The 23320-nt window shown below is 40.3% G+C and overlaps 2 protein-coding genes across 4 annotated transcripts; both read right to left on the bottom strand.

Annotated features, from left to right (window-relative positions):
• Nucleotides 1-1892: 1892 nt before the first annotated feature.
• On the bottom strand, nucleotides 1893-10365 carry si:dkey-46i9.6 (E3 ubiquitin-protein ligase TRIM7). 3 transcript variants are annotated; one of them, XM_005948769.3, is made up of 7 exons: nucleotides 8642-10365; nucleotides 6680-7617; nucleotides 4192-4287; nucleotides 3879-4109; nucleotides 3208-3355; nucleotides 3058-3084; nucleotides 1893-2969 (listed from the first exon to the last, which is right to left on the bottom strand). In XM_005948769.3, the coding sequence occupies exons 1-7, from the start codon at nucleotides 8679-8681 to the stop codon at nucleotides 2416-2418; spliced, it is 2034 nt and encodes a 677-aa protein (XP_005948831.1). In that variant the 5' UTR covers nucleotides 8682-10365; the 3' UTR covers nucleotides 1893-2415. The 3 variants fall into 3 exon arrangements, with proteins under 3 accessions (XP_005948831.1, XP_014185244.1, XP_014185245.1); XM_014329758.2 differs by having other exon boundaries at nucleotides 1894-2969; nucleotides 6680-7685; nucleotides 8642-10364; XM_014329759.2 differs by having other exon boundaries at nucleotides 1894-2969; nucleotides 6680-7748; nucleotides 8642-10364.
• Nucleotides 10366-10750: 385 nt separating this feature from the next.
• On the bottom strand, nucleotides 10751-22716 carry LOC102301921 (E3 ubiquitin-protein ligase TRIM39). Its single transcript, XM_005948777.2, has 8 exons — nucleotides 22626-22716; nucleotides 20467-20909; nucleotides 20162-20353; nucleotides 19956-20051; nucleotides 15461-15694; nucleotides 14424-14571; nucleotides 12439-12465; nucleotides 10751-12094 (listed from the first exon to the last, which is right to left on the bottom strand). Exons 1-8 carry the CDS (start codon nucleotides 22627-22629, stop codon nucleotides 11556-11558), a joined length of 1683 nt encoding a protein of 560 aa, XP_005948839.1. The 5' UTR covers nucleotides 22630-22716; the 3' UTR covers nucleotides 10751-11555.
• Between the last annotated feature and the right edge of the window lie 604 nt (nucleotides 22717-23320).

The raw sequence follows: 23320 nt of genomic DNA on the forward strand, positions 1-23320 counted from the left end.
TGTCCAAATAAACACGTAAAAGCTCTTTTGACAACTAATGGTCAAAATTACTCTGAAGTAAGTACCCATCCATCGGTAAACTGTACCTGGGCTTGTTGCTGTGACCTGAAGTTACTAAACTTCATGAGTGTATGCACTCACTCCAAGAACCGTATAATTATAAATCTGAGCGTGGTGAAAGTTGGGCAGCACGCTAACATCTTTTGTCCACTCTGTGTGCTTGTAAGGGTCTGACCCTTTCACTGGTTTGATTTTTTCCTCGTATCTTTTCTTTGTCTTTTCGTCGAGTCTGTCTTTGTACAGACCGTCATTCTTCCATTCTTCTCCTTTTGTTTTGTACATTCCTTTGTTGTGCGGCAAATAAAAAACAGGAAGGTATTGGAACCGGAGAATGAACGTTTTGCGGTGCTGCAAATGCTTGCATTTGATGCGGTACTTGGATTGTTTTGCCACGAGTTCCCAGCATGCAATGTGCGAAAATCACGTGATTGCTAAACAAGGGGGAGGGTGCATCCGGCCTCCTCGGCTGTAATTGGTCCAGCCCAGAGTCGATAATGACCAATTGGCCAATCCAACACCTTTCATTATATATACCCTAAAAAAATTTTTTAAAAAAAACCATCGGCCCATAAAAACAAAAAATCGCCAGCGGCCCACCGGGCAAATGCCCGGTATGCCCGATGGCCAGTCCAGCTATGGTCACAGGAGGGTGATGTGGAGTGAAATGAGTGGTGGAAGGGAACTTACGTTTGAACGAGTGGTTAAAGAGTTAAGTCATGGTGAAGGGAAAGTGGTGGTTTTTCGTTTTTTGAGTAAATACTGGTCTCATCAAAAGGATCTGAGGATTCAGGAATGACGGACGATTAACAGCCAGGAGGCGGCAGTAATGCAACAGTTTTGGATGCAAGCTGCCGTTAAACTTGACTGAAGAAGAAGAAGAATCCTATGGAAACGCTTGAACATGTGTTTATTAGTTGCAGGAAGTATGTCAGTCAAATGAGAATGTTGAGGGTAGAAACTGTAGTTTGAAAAGGTGGCTGAGTGGTTAAGTCATGATAAAAGGAAGTGTGTGGTTTATTGTTTCTGTTTTATTTGTTTTGTTTTTTGAGAAATACTGTACTCATCAAGAGGATCTAAGGATTTGGAAGTGATGTAACAGTAAAACCCAGGAGATGGCAGTAGTGCAACATCTTTGGATTCAAGCTGCCATTAAAAATGAAAGAAGATTTGGGCAGGTCAGTTTGAGTTATGTTTTGTTGTGGCTTTTGAGTAGAATTTTGTTAAGTTGATCTCTTTTATGGACCCACTTGGGTCTTAAATAGTTTGTCATTTTAAATATTTGTAATAATGTTGTCCTTTTTGGCTATACTACAACCCATGTGTGAAGATTACACCTGTGTTTTTATGTTCTTGGCTGCCATGAGAGTCTTTTATTCCTTATCAGTTCTTTAGTAAACAATATTATTCCTTCCCACTGTCTTCAAAGTGCTTGCTCACAGGGTGTCATCTGGTTGTTGGGGTTTGTCTATATATTTTAGGGTCCTTGCAAATTAAAGTACCTTGAGGCAACTGTGACTTGGTACTATAAGTAAAACTGTCTTGAATTGAACTGATTATCTCATTCTGTGTGCCTGGTATGGTTTTATAGATTAAACAAGCTTAGCATAAGGCCTGGGAACAGGTAGAAACTGCTTTCTTTTAGACAATGCTTGTGGTGGTCAGAGGGCCCGGTGGCGCCAGTGTCCGGCAGCCTCGCCTCCGTCAGTGCGTCCCAGGGCAGCTGTGGCTACAATGTAGCTTGCCATCACCAGTGTGTGAATGTGTGTGTGAATGGGTGGATGACTGGATGTGTAAAGCGCTTTGGGGTCCTTAGGGACTAAGTAAAGTGCTATACAAATACAGGCCATTTACCAATGCTTCCAGTCCTGCTAAAGTAAACCCAGAAACATGCATAAAACTTCTGAGGTGTAACATACTGTTGAGCAAAAGACCTCCCGTCAGTAGATTTTGGGACTTCTAAACATTTTGCTGCAATCTTTAGAGAAACAGCTAACTGAACTTAGATCAAGATCTGTTTCTACCATGCTTACATTAATGTAGTAACTAGTTTTCCATTAAATGTTCAGCAAGAAAATAATTGCACTTACTCACAAAATAAAATTACTCTATTGTTATGATTTGTCTTCCTGCACACCCAGTTTTTAATGCTAATCAAATCACAATGTATTTAATATACAAACAATCTTGAAATACAAAATTTGTCAACACTGTTTCTTTTTACCAGAACGTCATTTGAGGTTTGTGTTTTACAAGCATGTTGGCTACAAATTCACAGGATGTATAATTAACATATTTAGCTACAGTTCACATGTAATTAAATCGGGTATAGCTACAACAACTTTTGTTTTTATGTCCTTAGCTTTGCTTGATCAGATGTTTCTCATTCACAGGACAGATGACGATGGTGTCAGAGGCTTTGTCACAGCAGTACAGGTAGAAAAATGGAAGAATTTTTTCAGTGAAGGTATCCTCAAAGGTGTAAATATGGGTCCGTGCTCTCACATCATAAAACGACACTTGGCCTTCTTCGTAGTCCACATACACGCCCACTCTCTTGGGCTTAGGGTCGAGGGAGAGCAGTGATGGAGGGGATGTTGACACTCTGTATCCCTGGCCTTTCTTCATGGCCAGAGCCCAATAGCCTTGGGTGGTGCTTACAGAGATCCTGCCCTTTCTGTTAACAGATGACCTCGCCACACCAAGGTACCAGTCATCCTTTTCCCCCACCTGGACCTCCCAGTAGTGTCTGCCAGAAGTGAAGCCCTCATGGGCCAATACTATAACCACCGTGTCGAAGCGATCGGGGTGGTCCGGGAGGTCCTGCCAGGCACCCAGGTGTCTCACCTGATGTCTATCCTGAGAGAGCTGCAACCACGGGTTAGCTGTGTCAGGGTCAAGAGTGACATCCACTGCAGAAGAACGAGACAGAGGATATATTTTGTTGGGGAGTTTAATGATTAAAACACAGGAAAGAAAAATAAGTAAAAAAAGCTTTACCTGTATATTTCAGAACTTTTTTGATCTCTGTAAAAACAAAATACATCATTCTCTTAAGATATGTTTCTTATACATCTTTACTTTTTTAAAAAATAAAATGAATAGTCACACAGTAACAAAGGTATTTTTGAATGTTTATGGAAGTCCTACCACTGTCAGACAGTTTGTCAATCATTTCAGTCAACGTCGCCTCTAGTTTGGACACTAATTTTCTGATCATGCCAACACATGTGTCAGTGGGAACACTGGTCTCAGACCAGTCTTTAACAGATGGTGGAGTGCTGAGGGCCGGGAAGCTCTGCAGAAAGATACAGCCCAAGGGGGGGCAACAACTTAGAAACACGTTATTGACTAAAATAAGATGACCACAGTCATGGTTCTTTTCAAATAACCACAGATCACAAAGATTTTAAGGCTTCTGAACTAAGAAACAAATATGGTTGTAGAATTATTTCCAAATTAAGAGACTCAAATGCTCAGGGTTGCATCAGAATGAGCATTATTTATGAAACGCTGCCAAAACAAACTTGCAAAGCTACTCTTTGATTGGATTGCAGGTATTGGAATGCAATACAGTGCAGAGCAGAAAGAGGGCGCTGTTGTCATTTAATTTAGCTATTAGTGAATACTGTAAAAGGCACCTGGTTTCACTGGAAAACAGGGTTAACAAAATGCTGGAAGTGTCATTTTACCATAAAAATCCTTTGAAATGAAGAAAAAAATAAGGAAAAATTAGAAAAATATCCATGAACTTGTACACCTTGTACCACAAATTAAATTTGGCTCCCCGACACTGAGCACTGAAACAAAGCCTCTCTCACCTTTAAGAAATGAATGTGGTCAGTCCGAGCAACGGTTTCCAACTCTGTGTTCCTCCTCTTTAGCTCAGTGATTTCCTGTTCCAGTTCAGTAATGAGGCCTTGAGCCCACCTCTCCGTCTGCCTCTGCTTCTCCTCGATGACCAAAACCAGCTCGGCCTGAGTTTTCTGGATGGAGCGCACCAGCTCCGAGAAGACCTGCATGCTTTCCTCAATCTCTCTTTGAGCACTGGCCTGAAAGTACAAAAAGCACATGTATGTTGAACAACCATGTGAGTGTAGATTGTGACGTGGCCATGCAAAGGTAAAAACTCACTTTATTGAGCTCCACAGAGTGTTTGATCTCCTCCACCTTTTTCACTCTGTCCTGGATCATCTGCTGAACGTCTATTCCTGTCCTCTTAAGCTGTGCCTGCACAGTATCAGATCACACGGGCATGACTTGTGGTAATTATAAACTTGATGATGTGAAAAGATTATTAGTCTTTAGTTGTAATCAGGCAACAGAGAAGATAACATCATAAAGACACTGTGGACCAGCCTGCTGTACAAGGCGAGGTCTGTGCAGCATAGTTGTTCGTGTTAATGTTTCCTTAAAATCCTGGAAGGTTTAGGTTGAATCATTAGTTTAGTAAAAGTAAACAAAAAAACAAACAAAAATTCAACTCATAGACTCACAAACAACAGAACCTGTTGTATCACCAAACCTTTCTGACATGTTAAGGGCACAATAGGTCAAAGCTTGGTGGTGCCAAGGGGTCATTTAGTGCTTAATAAATGTATTAGACCACTACCCAATATAAGGTTTATGCCACAGCTGCCCTAAATTAACGGTACTTGTAATTATGAAAATATTTTTTATATTTTTGTAATGGTTAATCCACCAATATGTGCAAGTTCTATTTAAATCTAAATCAGAAGTATGCAGCTCCAGGCTTCGAGGCCCGGTGTCCTGCAGCTTTTAGATGTGTCCTTGATCCAACTCAGCTTATTTAAATGACTAAATAACCTCTTTAACAAGCCCTGAAGTTCTCCAGAGGCCTGGTAATGAACTAATCATGTGATTCAGGTGTGTTGACCCAGGGTGATATCTAAAACCTGCAGGACACTCCCTTAAGGCCTGGAGTTGCCTACCCCTGATCTAAATGGGGCGACCATGGCTCAGGGGGTTGGGAAGCCTATCTGTAACCGGAAGGTCGCCGGTTTGATCCCCGGGCTCTCTGTCCTGGTCGTCGTGTCCTTGGGCAAGACACTTTACCCTACCGCCTACTGGTGTTGGCCAGAGGGGCCGATGGCGCAATATGGCAGCCTCGTTTCTGTCAGTCTGTCCCAGGGCAGCTGTGGCTACAACTGTAGCTCCCCCAGTGTGTGAATGTGAGAGTGAATGAATAGTGGTATTGTAAAGCGCTTTGGGTGCCTTGAAAAGCACTATATAAATCCAATCCATTATTATTATTAAATGATATATCTAATACTAAATTTAGCCATAAATCTTAAAATTTTGTCAGGGCCTGAGTGACAAAACGCTTCTCCCACTGAAATGAAACGTCTAAATGAACAGAATCAACTTTCCGGGGTTAAATGTGACACTTAATAAATTTCTGACTTCCCAGTGAAGTCCAGAAATGTCTGTATACAAACATTTTTGACAAATTTCAAAAATATTTGTTATTTCTGTCACAGCTGATCTCATAAATCTGTTAAGCACTCTACATAATATTTTTTTATGTGGTTTATCTATCTACAGTGCATTACTAACGATACGATTAACAATTAAAAATTAAAAATGTGCATCATAACCATCATTTGAATATCTTTCACCATTTTGAATGTGGGAATCTGTGAACTTATGATATTAACTAAAGATGAACAATTAGCTGACTATAAATAGCAGAGAGGGTGTCTACTGGGTGCCATCTGAGCTGATCCTTTTTTCTTGATAAGACAAAAAAAAGAAAGAAAAAGAAAAGAGAACTTCTTGCTGAGAAATGAGGGTGCATAAATAATTCAATGAAAATATCTTGCTCTGCTTCCAGTGCATACAGTAGTATGCATCTCCAAAAAAGGTCATATTTATTCATATTAATAACTAAAGAATCCTTTTGAAGGAGTCCACAGAGTCTGGCAAATGAAACTGGAGTGTTGTGGAGCCACAGATTGAAAGGCTCTGTCCCATCCTAGTCTTCAACCATGTACAAGTAACAGTAACACATTTGAGTCTGCAAACAAACACTTCAAGCAGAAGTGTGTTTAACAAAAGTCTGAAGCTTTTCCATTTAGTCCTCCGTGTGTAAGTATGAGAGTTTATCTGTTTTATCTTTGGCACCAATCACCTGATTTAAACTATGTTAAAAAATACTGCGTAAATCGTACATGACAAGGTGTAAACAAAATATCAGTCTCCTATCTGTATAACTGTGCTTTCTGCAGTTCTCCAGATCTGCTGTCAGCGATCGTGACTTCAAGCAAGCATCCATCATTTTACGTTAACTCTGGCTGCACTCGCAAGAGTCCATATTTATAGAACAGTGATACCAATTTTTTACTCTAAACATTTTGAAGGGCCTAGGTCAAGTGGTTTTTTAGATAATGGATTTGAAACTATCCCTCCAACAAAAAAGAGAACAGCGGTAGTAAGACGTGAATCTTTCCACTTGAGTTCCTTTAGCTAAGTCTGAGCTGGTCCGGGGGGAGGCAGTTGATGAACCGGCAAGAATTGACCCGCAAATATATTGAAATATTTTCTAGCACAGATAAACATTTGGTCCCTGTCCTATATTTGGATGGCAGCGCATCTGTCTCACCTTTTTCTCTGTCCATTCTCTCTCCACAGGGACTGTGTAGTGAGCCCTGTGGTCCGTCTCGGTGCAGAGGACGCACACGCACATCTGATCCTTCTTACAGAACAGCTCCAGGAGCCTCTCGTGCTTCGGACACATCCTGTCCTCCATGTTGGCAACGGGCTCCATCAGCTTGTGCTTAGTGAAGCGGGCTGAGTGACATTTCAGATGCTCCTCGCAGTATGAAGTCAGACACACCAGGCAGGATTTGACCGCCTTCGGCCTACCTTCTCCAAGGCAAACGTCGCACAAGACTTCCTCCCAAGATTGAGATTGGAGCGAAGAGAAAGAAGGAGATGGTAAGGTCTGAGGAAGTTGAGAAGCAGAGATTTGAGGTGAGGGTGGGGGTGATGTTTGGGGAAGTGGAGGCGGTGGCTCTTGTGCTGTGGCTTGGTGTGGAGGAGAGGTCTTTGGAGGTGAAATTGGAGGGATTAAAGGTGGTAAGTCTTCTTGCTGTGGCCTCTTCTCTCCTTGTTTCTCCTTCACTCCCTCTTTCTTTCTCTTCTCCTCTTGTTTCAGCTTCAGCTCCTCCAAAAGCTGCTCTTTCTGGTCTTTCTCCAAAAGCCTCTCCTCATCCTCCCTTTTCCTCCTTTCTATTGTCCACTTCCTTTCTTTCCCTTCTCCCTCTTCCTTGCTTCCCTTCCCTTCCATGCTTTTAATCCTAATCTCCTTGAACTGCTCTGCGATTTCCCTCAAGACAGTGTTGACACTAATATCAGGCCTTTTGTAGAAGGACTTCTTGCACATAGGACACTGATACAAAGGACTGCTTTTCCAGTATCCCAGGATGCAACTCTGGCAGAAGTTGTGTCCGCAGGGGATGGACACGGGGTTGGTGAAGACGTCCAGACAGATGGAGCAGTGCACCTGCTCTTCTGAAAGGTTCCCAGTAGTGGCCATTCCTGCACGGCGGAGAGGCAGGGTCATTTTCAGTGCAAGCAACCAGCCTTTGAATGGGTCATCAAACCTGCTGTGATATCGAGGTCGCTAGGATTAGATGGCATGACCTTAATGATGTCGTCTACAAGCAGATCTACAAAGCAAAGCATGGCGGGACTCATTTGTCATTACATGCTTTGAAATTACAGGTCATAATGTTTTAGGTAAACATTTAGAATAATGACAAATGAGTCCTGATTAGTCCCGACTCATTTTAAGAGCTTACATGCATATGTCAATATTTAAATACAAAACATAGTCAACATCTTTCATAATCATTATTTATATTAAGATATTTTGAAAATATTTAAATATTGTTACTGCCCTCTTGTGGCCACATATTGTAATAGTCACACTGCTTTTAATTTCTGACCCAAGAAATTTATAGATAAATACAACTATAACTATAATAAGTTTATCAGAGGACGGCAATTAATAGAATCATCACATGAATTTTAACTCCTAATCTTTTCTTTTTAAAAGCAAACTCCATATCACAAGCTAAATATTATTATGTCTCTCCTGTACGCTGGTACACTGCGACACAAATGTATCTGTGAAGCTGCAAGTAAGCAGGTTTGACCTATAAGACAGGCAGCTTCAGGCCTAGGTGTTCGTGACAGACCAGATTAAGATTTTTCCAAAAATACTAGCGTACCGCATGACCTGTCTTGCAGTGCTGGCAGCGCTTAATCTTTCTTATTTTGATAAATGAACACCTAGTACCTAAAAATATACAAACTTATAACTCTACGATTGAATTCTTCTCTTGAACTATTTTAATCTATAATTCCCTGCCTGCAATGGAAAGAAAGTCCATACCACAGCTCAGCACTCATTAGAATAAAAATGTTATTAGAAAAAAATCCAACAACAATACTCCCCTAAGAGTTATGTCTGTGTACAGAGAAGCAGATGATACCCTGTGGAAATTAAAAACACAGGAGGTGAAGGGAGAGACAAAAAGCAGAGATCTGGGAAACTCACCAGAGAGCAGCTGCCTGGAGACTCCACAGTGCACTGACATATGAGACAGGCTGTAACCGCTGCCCCTTACAGCCGCCCCCCACACAAACACACACTCAACTCAGACCCAAAATATACCCCGCTCCCTCAGTCTCCTTTTAACCTAGATACAAATATTCTCTGGCCATGACCCTCAAAGCTCCAGGAGGAATAGCTTTAAGTCTTCAGAGAATACAGCACATTAGCTAGGGTCAAATTCAGGAGTTTGACAAAGAAATTGGCAGAAGTAACACTAAAATCTGAGAACGCTTACATGTTGAGGATTAAATTTTTTGTGTTAATAATTGTAGGATTTTCAAATTGGCAAAATTTAAAACACAAAAAAATATTAGACTGTTAGCTTAGCACAAAGATTAGAAACACAGACCATATAAAAACATGGATGTAATATCCAGGTTTTAAAAAAGAATAAGTCAACGTGGAAGTGTCTTAAACCTGCATTCTACCTGAAGGCCACCAGAGAGCGATAGCTGTGGTTGTAAAAAATAAACAAAAACTTTGGGCCTGATAGAAGGCCATGCTTTCTGCAAACAGTTTGTGGACTCAGTCACTGATTTCTGGTCATACTGAATCAAAAATGAAGTCGATTTATAAAGCTTTATCGTTTTTGTAACATTGTATATTTCAAAATAGAGCCTTAACCATGACCACTGTTCACCAGCTAATGACGTATGACTGGTAAGTAGTTTGCCAACTAGCATGTAGTTTCACAGTCAAACCCGTCCCTCTTCATATCATCCATTCTTTTAAAGATGGTGACGGTAAAAATGCCAAAGTTGAGGCTTCAGAAAGACATGTCAGAAACCAGTGGATGACACGACGGTAGCTACTACAGTCTATCTCCTTCATGCTGTCTATGACTAAAAACACTTTCTTCTCTCTCTTTGCTGGCATTGCTAAAGTTCAACATTACAAGTGTAGTAAAACAGACAGCTGACACTAAAATAGTTCTATATTTTGTGGAGATTATATATGATATAGATCACTGATTTTTTCTTTAGCTATGCTAAGCTAAAGGGATCCAGAGGATGCCTTAGTCAGAGGCTTTTTTTTATCTTCTCTTATACCAGAGGCCTATTTAACCAACCCCAAAGACAGAGCTCACATTTCAAGGTTGCTTTTGTCGATTTATAACAAAAGTAAGTTCAGTGTAATTCAGTCTCCTGACAGTTTTTTTTAAAATGTTTTGTCTACATAAACCCTTGAAGAAAAAGTAAACAATGTGATAACCACTGCAAAAAAAGTGCAGGTGTTTTAATTATGTTATGACTCCATCAGGAGAGTTCATGTTTTTTGTGTAATCTTATTTACTGTCGTGACTTAATGGACAGTTAATATGAGTGAGATAAAATAAAACAAGATATAATTTTTTTAGTTTCTAGATCAAATTGCTTGAAATCTCCAATGACATAGGTTTAAAAACAAAACAGACTGTTAGGTTACCAAACATGGGCGTGTCTGAGGCTCTGAAAAGTAGGAGACTGCCACTGATAAAATGACAGGCATGGTTAAGTGAAAACTTGAGTTATCTCAAATTTATTGATTCAAACTGCTGAGTAATTAAAAAAAAAAAAACTTGAGATACCCAACTGGAAATTTTGAGATAATCACCTCAAATTTTGACCTATAGGCTTTTTTTTCTTTGTCAGTTGTTGGATACCCTGAAAGTCCAAATTAGAGGGGTAATAAGTTCAGCAGGAAATTCAGCTTAAGTCACTTAAGCTACAGTAAATATTTTTTTGACATGACTGTTTTTGTGATATATATATATATATATATATATATATATATATATATAATATATATAATATATATGTTTAACCCCAAATACATTAAAACTTTTGAACCATTTTTTTTAAGTCATTAAAGATGTTTACTATACAATTGGTCCAACCTTTTAATGATTTTCCTTACCAAGTTTAAAACCATTAAAGGCCCTACATTTCCATGACATCTATGCCCACAATGTCATCTATGTAACATTTAGTATTTTTGATCCCAGTCTCTGAATTATATATATATATATAAAATTCAGTTGAGTTGGTTTCTTCGTTAACAGGAAGTCATGCATTTTGTGCCTTAATCAGCTTTATTGAACAAGTTCAGTAGACGTTACAAAAGTATGTGATTCATGTAGAAACAGAGAACTTTTCCATGGCCTTTAAACGGGTGATCCTATCATTTTTTTTAAAGTAGTGGAGGTCAAAGTCATTAAATATATACAACATTAATACAGATTCTGTTATATGAAAAAAGCAGATAACTGTGTTTTATATTACTTTTGATGTGCAAAATAGTTACAGTAACTAAAGCTGTAAAATGATTGCACTGGTCTCCCCATGCTATCCCCACTTAATGTGTCTATATTAGTTTTTACAATAATGTCCATAGGATACAGTCTTAATTACAATAGGTAGGTACAAGTACAAGAAACCTTGATTCGATTCCCCAGGCAAAGTCTAAATCACTAGAAACGAAGTTTGCATCTCTTAACTTCATTACTTGGCTCTGAGCCTTAGAGTTGCAGTTACACAAAGACTTACAGAGTAGGGAAAGTGCCAGCTTTACTCAAACTCATCTATCATCAAGTAAGAAGCAAAAAAAGAATGATTTATTGTCCTTCACATGTTTTCACATCACTACATATTTCTTCTTTACTGTAATCCAAGTTTGAGTTAACAGATGATAGTGCAAAGAAAAAACTGCCTACATTTAAATAAATTGTAAATGTACCATTATAATACATGTATCAGTCAATAAAGAATTTACCTCAGAAAATAGCCAGTATTGTGCTGAGAAAGTGATGGTGGTGTGTATAAAAAAGATGTTTTATATATAAACAGAATGCATAACCTAATGCCGACTGACTATACCCTCAGCTGTGTTTAACATGGGTTATGATGAGTGGGGCATTATTCTTCCCCTCCTGGGCGAGACAGGGGCTGAAGATCGGGTACAGGTTCTCACTGAAGCTATCGATAAAACTGTAGATATGCAGACGAGCCTTCACATCATAGAAAGAAATCTGGCCTCCTTCGTAATCCAGAAAGATTCCTACTTTACTGGGTTGGGAAGGCAGCACTAGAGGCAAGCGGGGCGACGCCAGCACTTTCACCTCCCCGTTCTTCAGCCACAGGCACCAGTACCCACCCTCGGGACTCAGCTTGATCTCACCCTTGCGTCGGGCAGAAGAGCGGGCCACGCCGAGCGTCCAGGCCGTCTTTCGCGATACGTCCACCTCCCAGTAGTGTCGCCCCGTGCTGATCCCCTCCCGGCCCAAGACAAAGAGGGCCGGGCTGAAGCGCTTTGGACCCTCACAGTGAGTGGATTTGCGCTCTTCATACCTCACCTGCTGACCATCATCAGTCACAGTCAGGTTCCTCTGGGCTGTGGCAGGGTCCAGAATCACCTCAGCTGAAAAGGAAGGAGCAGAATATGAGACAGGGAGAAAAATCTGCATTATTTATTGCCACTTCTGCTAAAAAAAAAATAATAATAATGGGCTCCTTATTCCTGAACATGCCACAAGGGTGTCTGTAAAATGGCAGCATGCTACGGGAGCAATCCCATCTCTGCTGTGAAGAATTACTTCCATTTTGTGGGCATTTAGAAGAAATGAGCATCATCATTTACTCAAGAGAGGCCTCCTGCTTTCCTTTAACACCCTTATGTACAAGTGGCACGAATGTGCTCCCTAGAAGAATTATAGCTACAAACCATGGATGTCACCCAGCTAACAGAGTAGAAGTGTTACTCACATGCGTAGTTCTGCACCTTCCGGAGCTCTGAGAGAGAGAGAGAGAGAGTGTGTGTGTCAAAGTCACAGCAGATGGCACGTGTGGGTGGTAAACACACAGATCTGAACCAGAGCTCTAAATGCTCGATGCATGTGCCGCTGTCAGTCAGCTGCCTCTTCCAGCGATCCCAAGTGGATGATCTGCGGCATCAACACTATCTCCATCTGTCCAACCGTCTTGCATGTGTGACCGTGTGAGTGTGGCGCGATGATGAGTCACTTTTCCATTCCAAAGTGTGCGTACAGTGACCTACATATCACCGATTTGGATTTTGCACAGGATGTGTGGTTTGTATTAGACAAGGGAGGATGGATTGTACTAGAACTTTGCATTCATTATCCCATGCAGGGATCCCAGTAAAGCCTGCTGCGAGTTTGATTTTCAGTTTAAAGGGGTACTTGAAGCTGCGGAACTGTATGCAGCGTACGCAGAATGGAAAATACTCATCGTGACTATGAACATTTTTCAAAACACTCTTCCAAATGATTGCACACATGTTGATTTGCATTTAATACATAAAACATGAGCCATTTCAGATCGCTCATTTTTAAAAGTGCTTTCAGAAAAAGGATTAAGAAAAGATTTTGCTGAATATGTGCTAATATTATGTAAGGTATTTATTTAAATGTATCTAGCCCTGCACGATATGCACTAGGGTTTAAATGATGCTCTGTTGGAACTAAAGGGCTAAGATCCATGCGTTCATATTGTTTGCACCTACACTCTGAAATCATGACTTATCAGTTTAGGCAACATTTTTTCCAGTTTTCTGTTGTCTAATTTTGATGAGCCTGTGTCAGTCATAGCCACATGGACCTGGTATGGTCTTCTGCTTCAAGCAGTGGCGGTCCTAGCCTGTTTGGCTGACGAGTTATTGTAAGTTATTAAATGCTGCTCCAGCCACCAGAAACTCCCCCGCCGCCCCACCCTCTCCTCCCTGTGCCGCAAGCAGCAGGCGCACCTCGCGAACGAGGGTGCCCTTACTCCCAGCAAATGGCCGATAGAAAATCGATCGGTGCCTATGGCATTCCCAATATGCGCTGGCATGACGTCGGGGCAGCATGAGTATGAGCATTTTTTATTTTTTTTGCCCATGCCCGTGATGCCGTCCCCCACCACTATGCCTCCCCGGGCAACCGCCCGTGTCACCCGTATCAAAAACCGCTACTGGCTTCAAGGTTTGACTTGTTGCTACTCAGACATGCTCTTCTGCAAACCTTGTTTGTAATGAGTGTTTTTTTTGTTGCTGTTGTCTTCCTATAAGCTAAAGGCAGTCCGATCATTCTCCTCTGACATCAACAGGCACAAGCCATTTCTCCCAGATAATTGCTGCTCACTGGATAATTTCTCCTTTTCAGACTTTTCTCTGTAAACTGTAGAGATGACTGTAGATCAGCTGTACTAATATTGAGCGCATCTGGCAGCATTAACCAAGTTGCAAGTCGCTTCCCCATTTTGATCTTCATGGTTTGAAGCTCAGCTGACATGTGATTGGCTAATTGGGTATTTTCAATTAATGAGTATTTGAACCGGTGCACCTAACAATGATAATATTTCCACAGACCCGCCCGCATCACATTTCTGTGGAACCCAAGGAATGGAAAGAGACGGCGAGGAACACCCAAAATAACGTGGAGGAGTACTTTCCTTGAAGAATTACGTTCGGTTGAACTGTCATGGGATGAAACCGTAACCGCCGCGATGGACCGAGTTCGATGGCGTTCTCTTGTCGCCCGATGCACCGATCGTCACGGGAGGATCTAAGTCTAAGTAAGTCTAAGTAAGCACCTAATAAAGTGGTAAGTCTATATGTAAACCATGCTCTGCTTCTAGCATTGTAGGCATGGTAATGCTGCAGCACTAGTTGTTTTGTACAGTTTCTCAAACACAATGGTTATAATAGCTGCATAAGTGCATTAGGTCACAAGTTTGGCTAGCTGCCTTACCTTTCCCATATATTCTTTTAAGCTCATCCTGGAACTTATCAATGAGGCTGCTGACCGAAGACCGGATGGTTCCCAGATAAAGGTCAGTATTGATGCTGACCGCTGACCAATCAGTGGGCTCGGGTAGGGGTGACAGTGATGTCAGGTTCTACGTGAAATAGAGAGGTCATGCAAGGTAAGATGAACGGTGCGTCAAAGGAAATGAAGTCTGTAAAGTTTACAATGAAAAGAACACACTAAATATGACGCCAACAGTGTGCTCAGTGCTGTCCTATTTAATTTTGTTAATGGGAAACACAGAACAGAGACACATTATTGCTCTGACGGGAAAAGAAGAGAGCACTCAGTAGAGGGCATTGTCCAAATGTGGTAAGTAAATTCCCTGTCTATCAAAAAGAGATGCACTGGTCTGCTTACTCTCAGCTTTGATGTGTCTGGGTATTCGAGGCTTCATGCCTTCACTTCTATTGATGCTATGTAGAAAACCTCTAAAGTAGCAACTTCAAAGACATCTATTCATTCACATGGGGAAATGGCCATAACAGGCTCGGTCTGCTCATGGAGGCTTTTGATGTTGTGTCTCAAAATCTCTGAGCAAACACAGCTGGTGCAGCCACAGAGGTAAATAATTGGCTTTGCAATTAAAAGTAAAGTGTGTATACAGTTTTCAGAACAGGAAAACAGAGATATGTTCAGTATAATACGATCCATGTGATATTGTTCAGGCTTTTCTGGTGAAATCATAAGGGTAGAAAGTCTTGTGTTTTAGATGCCTGTGAGATTTCCATTATTGTGAATAGCACAGCTTATTCTGTTAAGTCTTTAGCCTTCTAATAAAATGCTCTGCCCCAAATGCACAGTAATTGTGTTTTCAGTATGTAGGCCAAGCTGGAAAAGCAAGAACTTTAAAGGCTAGCTATAATTAGTACAGAAAAAAAAAGTTAGCATCCAAAGCATCCAAAGCGTGAAGATACTGTCTCAAGACCTGGACCTGTCTGCATGCCAGTGTGTTAGACCCACATGGAGCTCTGTAGTACCTGAAGGAAAAGCACTTTGTCGTGCGTCTGTGCATGGGCTTCTAGCTCATTGCTCCTCCTCCTCAGTTGGCTGAGTTCATTCTCCAAACCCCTGGCCATTTCCTGGGCGTGACGCTCTGCCTCACGTTGCCTCGTGGCTATCAGCTCAACCAGCTCCGCCTGACTCTGCTCCACCAGACGCTGCAGCTCTGCGTACACCTGCCAGCTTTCCTCCAACTCCTTCTGAGCACTGGCCTGTGAATGTGAGCGCCACATGGCCAGTGTTACCAGTGTGAACATGAGAAAAGCTCAGAGTCCAGATGAGATCGTGTTCAAGACCGAAGACCGGGTTTAAGGAGGAATGCCTGCGTATTCTTAGCAACAAAGTTCTTACAGATTAACCAGAGTCTAGAAGTTACTGAGTAACACGGCTCCTTTTACAGGGGAGCTTGGAGGACAGGTTGAGATAGTGCTAATCCTGTGGAAGAAGTTATTTATTGTCTTGTACGTGGCGTTAATGAGGTAGAGAACATTCTATACAAACATTACATAAACTGCATTGTGGGAATGCAGGATCTTTGAGATTAACTTGAGCCACAACTCTGAGAAACACATGAAAATGCAAATGTTTGATGCAGCCGCATCAGACATTAGCCTTTAAAATGGCAGCTCTTTTGCACAAAGTTCCAGTTATATTGGCTTGAATAGACGTATGTTTGTGTGGGGAACAGTTGCTGTGAGTATGCATCATACATGCCACCTTCTGTGTTCTCTACCTAGACACCACCCTACATTTTTAGGACCTCATGTTGTGTAGGAAATTTTAGAGAGTGTCCGAACCTGATTTCACATGTGAAGTCAGCTTATGCTGAATTATTTCCTTTTATTGTTGCACTTTTTTTTGTTGAAAATGATTTTCCATCCACACCCTTCTTTTTGCTCCCTGATAGCATCGCTCCATTTGAACTCTTTTTTTCTTCCCAATGACAAGAGCATAGGGTCACATTTCATTTGAACATTAAAATGTGTCATTTGTTTGAGGTGAAACGCCTCAAAGGTTCACTTAATCACCAAGGCTCACTTTGGGAGTCACTTTCTGTCTGCAGACCCTTCGGCCGGTGTGTCCTTGTAGGATCTTAACTGTTGTTTTACACCTGGAGCTTCACAGCATGTTATTCTGCACCTTTAAATCTTTGACAAGAAAAACTAAGTTCCCCATTAAATGACCTTGGTTTCCACTCACAATTACGACTTTCCACAGAACAACTCTCATGTTGCAATTTAGATGACTGGCATCTTTATTTGTTTGTTCTCTTCAAAGTTCAGGGTTTGACATGAGTAATTGCACCTTATTTAGGCAGTTAGAGTGATAAGAGAGAAGTATTGCATAAACATCTTTATGTAACATACAGATTTTTACATACCTCGAGCAAACCTCTGGAAATTTTACTTCAAGTTTTCTGCTACTGTTTCTAAATGACACTAAATGTGGAATAGCTCCTTTATTTATCACACGCTAACACAGCATTATCTTTATTATTACTATTGTCCTGCACATTTAATGCTAGCATGAAGTTGTAGACTTTTTAAAGTCCTGATAAAATGTCATTTTATATCAAAGGTTTCTTGTTTAAATGTTCCCTTTTTTAATGAGACTCTTGTCCACACTCACCTTTGGCCTAAAGTGTTGATTGTTGTATATATCTTTCTATATGAGTCTCTATTTGTTTGACGTAATGATTGACAGAATTGGAGGCATTAAATAAAACTACCATAATGATTCTAGCAAATTAACATGTAAGTACTGCAGTTTAAAAAAAAACAACCAAAACCCAGATGTTTACTTAGTCAGTGGCCTCTTAAGTGTCTTTGCGTGCGATCATTACATGGAGAAACCTTTGGAATGCAAGCATGCTGATCCACACAGGTATGCACACAGGTGTAGACATGGGTATTCACAGACGCGGACTAAAGCTTTCTTGGCTGCTGCCTCAAAGCACACTGTGCGCTGTCTATCTTGCGTGCTGCACAATATCGTTTATTATTCAGTAACTATTGATATCTATGACTAGCTAGTTTATTGTGATGGTGCTTTGTTTTCTCTATTATTATGTTGCTCTTTGTTGTTTGCTGTCTCCTCTGTTTGTTTTTTTTGTTGTTTGTTTGTTTTTTTTTTTTTTTTTTTCCCCCCCCCTTCTCACCGTCTCTTCTCCCCTTTGATTTTCTTTCTTTCTCTCCCCCTCTTTCTCTCATTCATTCCCCCTGTCCTATTTCTTAAAAAAAAGCTCTGCCATCACGTAATGTCGCATACTGCTGTTTCTGATGTCATTTTAGAAAAAAGAAAAAAAAAAAGTGTCTTTGCGTGCCACTTGTCTAACTGGATTAACAGGTTACATCTTCCATTAGACGCTGAAACCACCAGATTTTCCATCTCAAACTGATAAGTTACATGCATGTTAAACTTACTCAATAAATTCAATGTGTTGTTTAGTCTGTCAGCAGCATGTAGCTGGACACGAGTCCATGTGTTTGTACAGTAAACACAGAGGGAACTGTGGGGAAAAAGGTTTCCAGAAAGAGGAAACCAAGAGTAACACTGAAACCAGGAAATTTCACTCATGAATGTTTTGCATATGTGTCATCAAATTCAAAACTACCCAGATGTGACAAGATGTGAAAACCTAAACATAGGACAACTGATATATTTAGTGTTACCCTGGTAAAACCTGTTACACTCCCAGCATTATTAGTGTAATTGTCCTGGAAAACCACTCAGGCTTGTTATCTTTTCATTTCTTATTCCAAAGCAGCATTTTACTGCAGGGAGGCTGTGGCTGGAAACAGGGTGTGTGAGAAACTAAATGTAAATGTTTACACTGGTCTCACTGGTTGGACGGCCTCAGACATGGATCTGAGTGTGTGTACACAAGACAAAAACAAATGACATTAGTGCTCCACCTTATCTGCTACTGCAGAGCATGAGAGGTATGAGATGTGGGTGGCATCCCGCCTCAAATATGTCCTGCTTGTACTGGAGCATGTACTTGTACTTGTACTGGTCTTTTAGTTGGCTCACCTTGCTTTGATGACTAATAAAGATGAATCTACGTTATTAGGGGTAAAACTTAAGTGTCTGTTGGCTTTTAATAAACTGCTGCTGGTCGTCTTACAGCTGCCCTTGAGCCACAGCTTTTTCTCGATCACAAAGCTGCTTAAAGTGCAAATAAGGCTTTTGAGCTTCAGCTAAAGAAAAACATTATATGAGAGCAGACTGGCAAATATTTGAAATGCACTTTAAACATATTTACAACAGCAACGATTAGGCTGTTTCTCAAATACATGTACAAGTGTAAAAGGACTGGCCTGTTTGTATCAGCCACTTGTGATAAGATGCCTTTGGAAATGCCGCACTGGTGCGACGCTTAAGAATTCAGCTTGAAATCTTTCTGAGATAACAAAACGTGAGTGGAGTTTTAGATTGAAAACAGTATCGTGGACACAAATGTGTTTCTCGAATCATGCTCCAAAACACAGCACTTGAAATGCTTATCCCTAGTTAGACTTCAAAACACAAGCAGATAAAAATCAGTGGCATACAAAATGTATCCAGGAAACAGACGCATTAAAAAATACCAGACTCCAAACAAACTCAAACAAGACCAACTCCAGTTATAATGACACAGCATAAAATAGAAGACAATAGATTATTCACAACTGCATGGTTGATTCTGATTAAAAAAATGTTTTAGTTTGATTTTAAATGATCAGTGTCCAGCTTAAGTTCTGAAGACAAACAGCTGTACATGTTAATGCATTCCTGAAAAGAAAAATCCCAACGGATGCTGTGTGTGTCACACATACCAAAACCACGAGGTCAGTGAGTAGCTGAGGAGTATTTGCATATTATTGTAGCTTTGGATTAAATTTAGGTTTTCAATTGTAATGAAACTATAGCTTAAAAGGTTTCAGCACAAAATGTGTGCAATTATAAACTGGAAGATTGTACACTGTTAGGGTTAGAAATGGGAAAAATTTGTTGTATGGAAAATTCATATTGAAACAGTAGATTGCATTTTTACAAGTTTTTAACAGTGTAGATCATCGTAAAAAGCTTAATTATTGTGGACGCTGTTTGTGACCAGGAGGTTACACAAAATTTACATTCTTTTTTTTTTAAAAAGGACTCGTAAGGCAAATCCACGATTTGCTTTTTTAATTTGGATTCAAAGCTTGACTCTTTACTGAATAGAAAACTAGACAAAATTTACATAAAAACAGTTCTTAGCACTGACTGTCGATCAGTCAGCCAAATGTCGATACTGACCAATACTGGAAATGTTGGCTGAATGTTTACCATAACCAATGACCCATGTTTATGTTATAATCTATTATTTTTGTGATGTCTGGATGTTCAAACCTAGTTCGATGAAGGCTCGAATACTTAAAATTGTTAAGTTAATCTCTGTTTCTTAGTAGCTTAACCATGATGTCACATGCAGGTTTTTATTAGACTTACCTTTATGACCTTGATGGACTGTTTGATCTCGTCAAGTTTCTTGGCTCTCTCCTTGATCAAATGTTTCAGCTCTGATCTCTTCTTTCCCATGTTACCCTGTGAGACAAAAAAAACCAGAGGTGTGTCTTACCAAAATGTTCCTGATTTTATATCATAAAAATATCTCAGGAGTCATTTTAATGATCTTGTCATACAGGGATACTGACCATCTTCTTCTTAAATTCATGGTCAATGGAGACAATCTCATGGGATTTGTGTGTGGCATCAGCACAGGCAGAGCAGATGCACATGTGGTCGGTCCGGCAGTACACATCCAGGAGACGTTCGTGTTTCTTACAAATTTTGTCCTCCAGATGGAAAGTTGGTTCAATCAGACGATGAGACATCATTGCCCTGACCTGGAGGACAGTATGGGCATGAGTGGTACAGAGACATAAATACAGTTGCTCTTAAAATTGACAGAAATATTTGCTTTTAGGTTATTTAATTAATTAACATTTAACAAACCCACCTTCTTATGATGCCTGAGGTGGGACTCGCAGAAAGACCCAGGGCAGTTCACACAAGATTTCAGCGCCTTTAACTTCCTTCCAATACAAGCATCACAAGAAACATCCCCAGGCTGGGCAAACTCTCCGGTATCCTTCACTGGCGAGCTGCTCTCGCCCGTATCTGAGCTCAAATTCCATCTGGATCCGTGAGAGGCGGTGCTTTTAGCCACCACCAGCCCCTGAAACTGGGAGGATATTTCAGCCAGGACCCTGTTGACGCTCATCTCAGGCTTTCTAGAGTAGCTCTTTTTGCACATTGGACACAGAAACTTCTTGCTGTGGTTCCAATAGCCCTGTAGACAGGCCTTGCAAAAGCTGTGGCCGCATGGTGTGGAGACGGGCTCCACAAATATCTCCAGACAGATGGAGCAAGTGAACTGCTCCTCAGAGAGAGAATTAAAGCCTGGAAGACAGAAGGAAGTGTGAGAGGCTTAGTACATGTGTATTTATAATATAATTAGAACAGTCAGTACAGACACCGTTTAAAGCAGATCTTAACTTTTGACTTTCATCTTCTTCTTTTTTTTTAAGATATGTGGCACGTGACTCACTTGAGTCGTGTGGAAGCCTAGACAGAAACCTGCATAGAAACAGCTGTGAAACTCACTAGGAAGGGACCTGAGGACAGCAGTTTAATCTTCTTATAAGTGACAGCTTTTCTCTGGAGACTTTACATATTACATCATTTTAAATCCTAAAAATGATTTGGTTAGGTTTAAGTTGTTTTTGTCGACTTCGTATCTGGTTTATCCGTCCTTATTGGATAAAAATGAACTTGGAGCAGTCGAATTAGGGCAAAAGGAGCCACAGAGGAGATGAGACAAAATTATATGTGTAATGAGGTCATTTTGTATCGTGACCTGAAAGATCTACAGTGCTCAATAAATTGCTCACCTGTCGCAAAAACTAGAAGACACAAATATTTTAGAAATCTATTTAAAATGTTCAGTAATACCTGTCAATAACTGTAATTGGATAAATAAATACATTTAAAAAATTCTAATTTATTTTACTTTTTTCTGCTTTTTTGTATAACAGTAAAATATAAAATCCATGGATAATATATTTTAACATATATTTCTATTAAGGGTCTTGCACAAACTGGTGGATTAAACATTACAGAAACATTAAAAATGATTCATTATCAGTACAGTGCAGTATCATTTAGTGCAGCTGTGACATAAACCTGACATTTAGTGATTGGCTGATAATTTCTTTCTCTTTTTTTGACCTCTGTATATCTGTCTGAGGCTTCTGTCAGCAGGTGGTAAATTTCCATTCAGAGGTAGGGAGAAAAGGGCTAATTCAAGTATTCTACTTTTTTTGTGTTTTTGTAAACTGATTAGAATTTCTGAGGTTTCTATATAAAAAAAAATGCAATTCACCATTTTCTTATTCATCTAAGATAATAAACTGCAGTGGATGGGGAGGCAGTGGAATCATCTCCCACCCTCACTTTTTTTTGTCCAATGTCCAACTTCCAGAATACACTCCCTAATTTTGCTGTTGCTGTTACCTCAAATTCAAAAACTGATTGTTCAAAGCACCAAACAGTAAAAATGAAATTAGAATTCCTGATTACAAGCAAAAAAAATTGACCGCCACTTTAAATCTAGTACAGGTGTCAAACAAAAATAAGGCCTAAACTGATCCACAGCTTGTCCTCAAAACAAAGTAAGACAAAGCCAGGAAGACACTTTTTCCAGTTAACAGTTATGTGACATCCAGTGAGAAAGTATCACCACAAACAAGGAACTGTCTGCAACAGTGTCACTGTGTCCTGTTGTGGGCGAGAAACTATCTGAGGAATGCAGATATTCTGGACCTTCTGCACCTGCATCATACGTTTGGCTTAGGCATGAGCCAAATGAACTTTTCCACCAAATCTGCTACGACAAACAACCTCTATATGTCACGACATCTGCACTGTTTCAGTTTAACCCAAATCTAAAATGTTTTTTTTAACATATGTAGTTTTAAACTAGGCAAGTAAAAAGTCAGGTACCGTCAATTCCAGACATCTGTCTGTCTACACCTCCTGTAGTGTCAGCATGGATAAAGTTCCTAACATTTGATAAGAAACTAGCACTAAGATTATGTTAAAACAGGTACAACTCACTCATGTTTTCCTTTGACCTCGAGCGGTGCGCTCCTTCACCTCACGTACTTTGCTGTGAATCACACAGCTCCGGTGTTGAACTCCTCCTGAAACTTGCAGTGGACCTCCCACTCTCAGTGGGACACACCCAGACTCGCACATAAACCCTCCTTTTGTTATTGCTCAGTGATTTCTCCTGCCCTGCTCTGCGCATATGCAAAGCTCTTAAACCAACAAAGGTGTTGCATTTTCATCATTGCAGAGATCTGCCCCTGCTTTCTGTGGCTTTCTGCCACTGTATCTTCATAAAAGTCAAGAACACAAAAGACTTGCTCTTCAAGAAGTCTCAGACAGAGGTGATCACTAGCACTGTAATAATACTGAGACTGATACTAAGGTAAAAATGCTAAAGAAGTTAAAAAACAACAACTATTAACTCAGAGGGTGTATTTGGTTTTGTTTTGTGTCATTTTGGGGGGTTTTGGTCTATATTATACTGTACATACATCATTTGGTAATATTATCTTTCCTCCCATTACTGTCTGTGTGTGTGTGCAGGTCTCTCTCTCCTACCTTTAGGCTCTGTGTTTGAACGTTTTTGTATGATGCAGACACAGTTGGAATCATATGATTGGCTCTTTCAATGAGTTTGCTTTCTCTGGATTGGATCGTTGGTTGATAGCAGACTTTTAAACTTCTTGAAACAGCTGACATCT

This window comes from Haplochromis burtoni, unplaced genomic scaffold (assembly GCF_018398535.1).
Source record: "Haplochromis burtoni strain Fernald_Lab_line unplaced genomic scaffold, NCSU_Asbu1 Contig_609, whole genome shotgun sequence".
In the NCBI taxonomy this organism is placed as follows: Eukaryota; Metazoa; Chordata; class Actinopteri; order Cichliformes; family Cichlidae; genus Haplochromis; species Haplochromis burtoni.

Bases quoted from the DNA above. Each gene is read 5' to 3' on its own strand.
- LOC102301921 (XM_005948777.2), bottom strand. The intron at 14,572-15,460 runs GTACTACAGAGC...TATTTCACGTAG, and splicing joins ACAAAGTGCTTTTCCTTCAG to AACCTGACATCACTGTCACC. The intron at 12,095-12,438 runs GTGAGTAACACT...CTTCCTTTTCAG, and splicing joins GAAGGTGCAGAACTACGCAT to CTGAGGTGATTCTGGACCCT.
- si:dkey-46i9.6 (XM_005948769.3), bottom strand. From the start codon at position 8,681: ATGTCAGTGCACTGTGGAGTCTCCAGGCAGCTGCTCTCTG. The intron at 7,618-8,641 runs GTGAGTTTCCCA...TCCGCCGTGCAG, and splicing joins CTCCAGGCAGCTGCTCTCTG to GAATGGCCACTACTGGGAAC. The intron at 4,288-6,679 runs GTGAGACAGATG...GATACTGTGCAG, and splicing joins GAGAATGGACAGAGAAAAAG to GCACAGCTTAAGAGGACAGG.